Here is a 9,205-nt window from a genome sequence, read left to right as displayed (position 1 = left end):
AATGAATCATAAACATTACACGATTTAACCACTAGAGGGCAGCAGTGTTAAATCATTTAATGAATCATAAACATTACACGATTTAACCACTAGAGGGCAGCAGTGTTAAATCATTTAATGAATCATAAACATTACACGATTTAACCACTAGAGGGCAGCAGTGTTACATCATTGAATGAATCGTAAACATTACACAATTTAACCACTGCACTGTAGTGGTAGAAAAAATGAAGACGACAGTGGTCTTCATGGAAGAAACACTGTAGAATCGTCATACTTTGTCCAATCTTCTTCAAATTTGAGGCAGTTGTTCACTGATAGTGTAGTTACAGCCCTATACTGTCATTTACCTGTACAGATACAGCCACAGGCAGTTATTTATACTGAAAGATACTTTTTTTATTTTATGCAGACAAAAATCTTCAATTTTTACTGACTCCAAAGGCCCACTGCTCTGTTTCTATATGACCTACAGGTTTTCTGACACTTTTGATGCATATAGTCACAGTGGTTCAGAAGCTACAGCCATTTTAATTTGGGTATGTCATTTTAGGCGGTTTTGCTCCAAAATAGGGGTGGAGTTGAACAGGTAACAATATAGTTATTGAATACAAATCAAACCAAGAGTGAGATCAATTAGTTAAACTAATAGTGTTAATATTTGAATGGGCCCCGGGACACTTTGTACTTGAAAAGTTGGGCCCCGAGGTCAAAAAGGTTAAGAACCCCTGCGTTAGCGGTTACGTTATTTACTGATTTCACGGCTTCTTGTATATATTTGTGAATCTGCTTTGGATCAGGTGTCGTCTCTGGGCAGCGGTAGCGACCACGTGATGGACGCTGTCTCCCAGTGTGAGCAGTATGCCAAGGAGCAGGGCGCCCAGGAGAGGAACGCGCCCTGGAGGCTGTTCTTCAGGAAGGAGATCTTCAACCCCTGGCACAACCCCGCTGAGGACTACGTCGCCTCAAACCTTGTCTACCAGCAGATCGTCCGAGGGGTGAAATTCGGAGAGTACCGCTGTGAGAGGGTGAGCAGCTTTTTCTGTTTAACATGCAGTTGATGTGCTTGAAAGGTAGTTTATGTATTTGTTTTTAAAGGAGACCCCGGGCATATACAGCAGTCACTAAGTTCCATTAATCAAGTACTATACGAAAGTACAAATTTAAGGTACCTGCACTTTACCTGAGTATTTTCGTTTCTAACCACTTCGAAGATAACATTTTAAATTGAACTACCCCAATACAGCTTAAACGATTAGTTGAGTAAAAATTATTCAATTTACAGAAAATTGATTACCAACTATTTTCATCACCGTTTCGTCATTTTTTATGTATAAACATTTCATGATTCCAGCATCACAAATGTGAACATTTGCTGCTTTTCCTTTTAGGTGTTTTAATCATTTTAATTATTAAAACACCTAAAATACACCTAAAATACAAATTCCTATGATGTGTGAAACAAAGGAAAGAGTGGAGTAACAGCACAGGTGACACAGATGATTGCCTGATTAGTGAATAATGTAAATATCCATAAAATTACTTCTGTGATGTTTGAGAATGTAAATTAAGTGGTTTTCATTCCTTTGTTCCTGTTTGGCCCCTGAAAAGAGCAAGTCTGTGTTCAGCACTCTTTTTTCAAGCTGGTATGAGTTACAAGACCACCGACAGACATTTGATGGGGTTGTTGAGGTGGTTTCTTATTTGTAGATTTTGTCATCTCACAAAATCTGATATTTTTGTCAGTAAGACGGATCATTCTATGTTCTATGAATAAACATTCAGAACTCTATTTGTTGTTAGACACAAAATAATACTTTATCTTTTTACAGCCATGACTCCTCTTTACTACTTGGTGAATGAAATCTCAGAGATATTTACTTTAAATGCAGTTCAGATATTTATTGCAGGATAATTAGCAACAGCTCATACAAATAATACTACTTTACTTCAATTCATTACGATCTGATTATAACTTTAAATTCCTCTGGTAACTGCACAAGGCAAAATCATATATTATAATTTTTTTAAATTCCTTAATTACAAAATTAAGTAAATTTACGAAGAACTAAAATAAGCAAAATTCTTATGAAATAAGCAAAATCCTTAGTTATAGAAAACAAGCTAAATCCATAATGACAATGTTCATGAAGTACAATAAAAAGCAAAATTCTAATGAAATAAGTAATATCCTTGATTATAAAAAAATAAGCAAAATCCTCACTAACAACATTCTTATAAAATAAGAAAAAACTTAGTTCGAAAATTAAGTAAAATCATGAACAATGAGCAAAATAGTAACATTTCTGAATCACAAATAAATGAGGTTTTAGGGGCTGATCACAGCGGGAAGTTGGTCCTATTTGTATTGTAATGATTATCTTTTAGCTATATGTTGCCCTGCTGCCAAAATCTTGCTCAATGCAATAAGTGAAGTCATGAAGTTCATTATATTTTTTAAAGGACAAACACCAACAGATTCTTAACATTGAGTATCGTTATACAGAATGTAGAAGATACATGTCAAGGTTTCATATTTATTCTAATATCTCACATTCCTGATATAGTCTTTGGTTTCTAAGACACCGGATGCTTGGACTCTGGTAAACCTGCTCTCAAGTCTAGTTTTCAAATGAAACTTTATATCTGTGAGGTGTTTTTAAAGATTCACGTCTTCAGCAGGAACCAATGGGCTTGGAGCTGAGAGCCACAGACAGGAAGTCAGAACGTATGGAGAGACCAACACATTGTTGAGAGTAAGAAAGACAGGCTATAATAATGTAATATAATATTCCAGCCTTCTGGTTTCAAGGGAACATGCGTATAAAAGGGAGCTGGTGGTGGTTGTGTGTTAGAAACCCATCTGGATGTGAGATGAGCTCCTTGGATGGGCTACTCTGCTCCCTGAGCTCCTTCTTCTTCAGCTGCAGGAACACCCAGGTTATAATGATCCAGCTCAGTGTTCTCCCGTCTGCCTGTCTTCTGCCCCCTGCTGGCCTTGAGTCAGCGGCAGCACGACCTCTTTGATGATAAGAGGTGTTGGATCTGAGACAGTGAGCGAGCAGTTGGCTCTCAGAGGAGAAGTTTTGAGAAAAAACAGAGACGTGATAAACACAGCTGTAGCTTCCTTGGTGGGCGGGCTCTGCAGCAGGAAACAGGAAGGAGGCAGTGTGATTGACAGCTGGCTGGGTGTAGTTGTGTGTTGAGTTGGAGGAGTTGAAGGTGAGCTGGAGGGACCTCCTGGGTACTGTGGCTGGATGGAGCAGCAGATGGTGAAGGTGGAGCGCCTGAGCACCTGAGCCCCCTGCTGCTGGGCCTCGGAGACCCCGTACATTGAGGAGGACACAGAGATGATCGGCTGAAGCAGGTCTGAGCAGATGAGATCCACGATGGAGGAAGATGAACGTGATGTTAAACACTCCCTCAGAGAAGATCCAGACAGAACACATTGAGGGTTGACCCACCACACAGATCTCTGTGAGGGCGCCTTTCTTCATCCAACAGAAACAGCAGAGCCACAGTCCAGCTCTCTACAGGCAACAGCTGCTTCCTTCAGGGTCCAGAGATAGTAATCTACTTGTCTCCACTCTCCCAGTTTTACCTCCAGTGTTCCTGCACAGCGACTGTCTCCTCCCACCAACCTGACAGGTTCTGAGCAGGTGAGTCCAACAGCTTTGCCGGGTGAGCAGGTGTTTCTATCTGAGCCTGAGCTTCTACAGTCCAGGAGAGCAGACTCATTGCCTCCACACTGGAACTCTTTGGTCCACATTGGAGCCTCCACTTCTCCATAGAGCGCCCCCTGGAGGACTGAAGGAGCCCCACAGTCAAGTTCCCTACAGACCACCTCTGCATCCTGCTGGTCAAAGTCATCTTCACACACTGAGGACCACCACTGGCTAGACTGGTTAGACTGGTTAGACTTCACCTCCAGTCTGCCTGAGCACAGACTAGTCCCATTCACCAGCCTGACAGAGTCTGAGCAGGTGACATCCAGGATGGAAGAAGAATAATCTGATGTTACACAATCCTTCAGAGCCGATCCAGAGTGAACACAGTCAAAGTTGATCGTCCACACAGATCTCTGTGAGGACGCCTCTCTCCGTCTGATATAAACAGCAGAGCCACAGTCCAGATCTCTACAGGCAACAGCTGCTTCCTTCAGGGTCCAGTAATAGTAATCTACTGGTCTCCAGTCTCACTGATGTTTCATCTCCAGTGTTCCTGCACAGAGACTGTCTCCTCCCACCAACCTGACAGGTTCTGTTGTTGTGTGATTTCCTTCCGCCTGTAGTCCTGAGCGCCACAGCAACAGCATCAACAGGTGATCCATGATGTCCAGGTAGACCGTCTCCCTGTCCATCTGTCTCTCTGCCCGTCCGTCTGCTCTGCTGTCCTCAGTTTATATTGTGCCGAGGCTGGATGGAAAAGTAATAAATCCTTTGTGGTTTAGGAGTGGAGGACGGGCCTCAACTCGTCAACAAAGTTCGTTCAGCAGTCCTCTGGGCTCAGTACAAAGTCAGAGAGTAGCGTCGTTTGTTATCCAGTTTCAAGCAGGGGGGAGAGGAAAATCTCCGTCAGCCAATTCCCGAACGGCGTTCTCTTTGCCGTGAACAGAGACGGAGTCCTCTGATGCTTCTCTCGAACAATGTGCAGTGGTCTCGGCTGAGTACTGGACGGTGTCCAGCGTCAAATCCCAACTGTCAAATCCTTTGTCTTCTCTTTTTGTTGTCCCGTTGAGCCATCCTCATTTCCACATTCCTCACAGCTGCTCATGCCTGTTTACTTTTACACACACACCCCGTTACAGATGCAGCAGCACTTCCTCTTTTTGACTCAACCGTCTAAACCGTCCCAACTTCCTGCTTTTATGAGGACATACTGTATACAACACACACCGAGTATGATCACAAAACTTTCCAGTACTTTCTGTCAACAGACCTATTATTATTATAATCACATTACAGCTGTAGCTGTTATATCACTTCATATCAATACACAATGCATAAATCGACTATTAGATTATACATTTTATTTTGATCATATATGCTCTGTGTTCTTTGGCCTGATCTTCTTAGTCCGTTCTTTATTCTTTTAACTTCAGGGCAGCTCTCCTGGGATCTTAAACCTACTTGACAAGGTGCTGGAACAAATTAAACCGATATGAGAGTACGAACACAAAAAGCTGTATTCATTTTTATAGAAGCTGATAAGAATCTATTGAATAAATGGTCAGTTTTGTCCACTTTTGTTATGGTCTCCTCTTTAACACAGCTGCAGAAGAACAGACTTGTTCCCTCTTTTATATATTTGATTTAGTTTTCTCATGATCGTCTCTTTGCCCTGTGTCTGTCCTACAGGAGGAGGACCTGGCAGAGCTGGCCTCTCAGCAGTACTATGTGGACTACGGCTCTGAGATCCTCCAAGATCGCCTGCTCACCCTCATCCCCTCCTACATTCCCGACAGAGAGATCAGCTCCACTAAAACTGCAGAGAAGTGGGCTCAGCTCATCATCAATGCCCATAAAAAGGTATCTGACACCAACGCTGACCCTTTGGGGGCTTTTTCAACAACTTCATCCACAGTAACTAACTGCAACTGTCTGCGCAGGGATTACACACTAAGAGGAGGCTGACCTCACAGAAGGTGAAGGAGGACGTGGTGGATTTTGCTCGTTTAAAGTGGCCTTTACTCTTCTCGCGCTTCTACGAGGCCTTCAAATTCTCAGGTTGGTGTATATTATCATGATCACTTCTTACTAGGTATCTGTATGTTTTGTTTTTATCATGGATATCATATGACACCGTTTGTCCACACAGGACCCAGTCTGCCGAAGAATGACGTGATCGTGGCAGTGAACTGGACTGGGGTTTACTTTGTGGATGAACAGGAGCAGGTCCTTCTGGAGCTCTCGTTCCCAGAGATCACTGCTGTGTCCAGTAGCAGGTATGATAACGCCAAGTCCTCGAAGCAACACTGAATGGGAAGAATAGTCAAATTTATACACTACAGTGTAAGAATGGAGCATTTAAACTAATGACTATTTATCAACAGAAAAGCTGAAATCAACAGAAAGTTGGTGTGTTCCTCAGGAGTTTATTCCTCAAACTGTAAAATGTACTTTTATAGTCCACCTCTTAGAACTACATGGGTTCACGTGATTCCATGGTTTTACACTCTGCGGTTCACGTTTAGCAGTTTCACAAGTGTGTCGGAGAACTACGGTGGCCTTCGAGTAAAATGCAAAAGGCTCTCTCCCGAGCCAGTGTTTGGTTTGTCCGCTCTGGGCTGCTGTAGAAACATGGCTGTGCAACACGGCGGACTCTGTGAAAAGAACCCTCTCCCTTTGTTGATTTTTAGTTTCAGGTGATTGTACACTAATGTAAACATAGTTATGAATATGATATTACATTTCTGCTAATAGATCCCCTGTGATGCTACACACTGACCCTATTAAAGTAAACTTTCATCTTCCAGAGGGGGTAAACTCCAGGGTCAGAGCTTCACGTTGGCCACCATCAAAGGAGACGAGTACACATTCACCTCCAACAACGCGGAGGACATCCGTGATCTAGTGGTGGCCTTCCTCGAGGGTCTGAGGAAGAGGTCCAAGTATGTGGTGGGACTGTTGGACTGTCCCAACCCTGGTAAGATTCACTGATGGTTAAAAAAAAAAAAACTGGTGCTGGACTTCATGTACAGTTTTTTTTAATTCTCTTTAAATACAGATTTTTACTTTACAGCGGGGGTGGACTCCACGTTCCTAAGTTTCTCCAAGGGGGATCTGATCATCCTGGACGAAAACGACGGAGAGCATGTGATGAACTCTGGCTGGGCTCACGGCATCAACGACAGGACCAAACAGAAAGGGGACTTCCCTGCCGACTGTGTCTATGTAGTGCCCACTATCACCAGACCGCAGTATGACATAGTGGTGAGGATATTTTGCCCCCTGCCTCCAGTCTTTATGCTAAGCTAAGCTAACCAGCTCCCAGCGCTTCACACTTAACACTTTGATATGAGATTTAAATAAATCTTCGTATTTTCTGAAAAAACGCTTTACATTGCAGTCGTTAACTTGCCTCCCTCGACACGTTCATAGAAAATATTTTTTGTCTTTGACAAATTCGACATCCTTTTTTACTCCTTCTCCATCTCAGGCTCTTGTGACGATGACTCCTGATCAGAGGCGAGAATCCATCAGTTTGTCCCATATGAGTGTCTCTGGCATTGAGGACAAAACTAAGGCCTACACGCTGGAGGAGTTCTCCTACGACTACTTCAGGTGTGCTTCCTCATCCTTTACATATAGATCGATACAAAGTGTGTAGTTTCATCATTTCTAAGCCTTCCTTCATGTTGCCAGGCCTCCTCCGAAGAGCACTCTGAGCAGGGTGATGATCTCTAAGAGCCGAGGGAAGGATCGTCTGTGGAGCTGCACCAGGGAGCCTCTCAAACAGCCTCTGCTGAAGAAAGTCCTGGCTCACGAGGAGCTCTCCCAGGAGGCCTTACTTGCCTTCATAGATATCCTTGAGTGGCGTGTGTGTGTGTGTGTGTGTGTGTGTTAAATGTTTGTGTCAATGGGTGTTTTTGTCCTGTTTTGTCTGGGCAACAGTCTAAAAGTCAATATATTCAGTTTAGTAAAACATTTGTAAGTGGTTGAAGTCCTTGACCGCGTCTCTACCTGTGATCAAGTATATGGGCGACTACCCGTCCAAACGTGTGCGTTCTGTCAACGAGCTCACCGATCAGATCTTTGAAGGAGCCCTGAAGGCCGAGCCGCTCAAAGACGAAATCTTCTGTCAGATTCTCAAACAGCTGACTGATAATCACATCAAGTAAGTCTGGAGCACACACACACACACACACACACACACACACACACACACACACACACTGCAGAGATGGAAAGTATTCAGCAACATGGTGGTCAAAGTTTTGTTTTACTTACTTTTGTTTTATTTTATTTATTTGAATGAGAAAACATCCCATAAAAACATGCGTCTTAGAAACATATTATTTATTTACTTACTTTTCGCCATATATAACTCACTAAAGGACTATTTTGTCTATTGCCACTACAACTCCTAGCAATATCTTTCTTTTTGTTGCCATAAGAACAGATTGTTGATAACCATTGCTTAACTTGTGCTGTGCTGTGCGTGTGTAGGTACAGTGAGGAGAAGGGCTGGGAGCTGCTGTGGCTTTGCACTGGTTTGTTTCCTCCCAGTAACACCCTGCTGCCTCACGTGCAGAAGTTCCTCCAGGCCAAGAAACACCACCAGCTGGCTCCAGACTGCATGCAGCGGCTACAGAAAGCCTTACGGTAACACACACACAAACACACTTTCACCTTCAACAGTCTTTCTATTTCGTTTGAGTTCATCCATTTTATTTCTCGTCTATTATTTGTGGTAGAAATGGATCAAGAAAGTACCCTCCTCACCTGGTGGAGGTGGAGGCCATCCAGCACAAGACCACTCAGATCTTCCACAAAGTTTACTTCCCCGATGACTCAGATGAGGTCAGTGACGACAAAATTAACATACTTTTCCTCTTTTATGAATTGAAAAGTAGAATATGAAATGAAATAGAATACATAGAAATTGAACTCACTGAAGAAGAATAAAAACAGTAAATAATAGATTAAAATCAATGCCCATTGTTGCAGCAAGCATTCAGTATTTCATGTCTAAGCAGCCTGTTTGTGTTCGCAGGTGTTTGAAGTGGAGTCGAGCACGAAGGCCAAAGACTTCTGCCACAACATCTCTGGACGTCTTCTGCTCAAATCCTCCGAAGGCTTCAGTCTGTTTGTGAAGATCACTGACAAGGTGAGGACGACCTGTAGCCTCATTATCTGGATTCAAGTAAATATCTATTTAGTGACTGCAGTAGTTTTCTTCAGCACTGACAGCTACGGCTGCTGATTAGACCATGTGCTGAGGTTAAAACCACTTCAAATGCTTCTGGTTCTCCAGGTCATCAGTGTGCCCGACGGCGACTTCTTCTTCGACTTTGTGAGGCACCTGACTGACTGGATCAAGAAAGCCAGACAAGTGAAAGACGGTAAAAAGAGAAAATAAAGGTTTTTTTTTTTTAAAGCTCACAGGTTTTGTATCTTCTCAGTGACTTCTATCTTCCTGTAACTGTTAATCACCTCTGTGTGTGTGTGTGTGTGTGTGTGTGTGTGTGTGTGTGTGTGTGTGT

The 9,205-nt window shown here is 43.0% G+C and overlaps 1 protein-coding gene across 1 annotated transcript in view; it reads left to right on the top strand.

Annotated features, from left to right (window-relative positions):
- Positions 1-9,205, top strand: part of myo7ab (myosin VIIAb) — a 34,756-nt gene that overhangs the window by 21,809 nt on the left and 3,742 nt on the right. Inside the window, exons 31-43 of the mRNA XM_031868962.1 lie at positions 801-1,028; positions 5,358-5,528; positions 5,609-5,726; positions 5,818-5,944; positions 6,476-6,645; positions 6,742-6,932; positions 7,159-7,283; positions 7,365-7,522; positions 7,683-7,836; positions 8,169-8,324; positions 8,417-8,522; positions 8,716-8,829; positions 8,977-9,064. Of these exons, the coding sequence (XP_031724822.1) occupies positions 801-1,028; positions 5,358-5,528; positions 5,609-5,726; positions 5,818-5,944; positions 6,476-6,645; positions 6,742-6,932; positions 7,159-7,283; positions 7,365-7,522; positions 7,683-7,836; positions 8,169-8,324; positions 8,417-8,522; positions 8,716-8,829; positions 8,977-9,064 (1,906 nt within the window). The remainder of the gene's footprint in view (positions 1-800; positions 1,029-5,357; positions 5,529-5,608; positions 5,727-5,817; positions 5,945-6,475; positions 6,646-6,741; positions 6,933-7,158; positions 7,284-7,364; positions 7,523-7,682; positions 7,837-8,168; positions 8,325-8,416; positions 8,523-8,715; positions 8,830-8,976; positions 9,065-9,205) is intronic.

This window comes from Anarrhichthys ocellatus, unplaced genomic scaffold (genome assembly GCF_004355925.1).
Source record: "Anarrhichthys ocellatus isolate YVR2014 unplaced genomic scaffold, GSC_Weel_1.0 scaffold45, whole genome shotgun sequence".
Taxonomy (NCBI): domain Eukaryota; kingdom Metazoa; phylum Chordata; class Actinopteri; order Perciformes; family Anarhichadidae; genus Anarrhichthys; species Anarrhichthys ocellatus.
The sequence above is the reverse complement of the archived record's forward strand: the minus strand, read 5'-3'. Positions and strand labels throughout refer to the sequence as shown.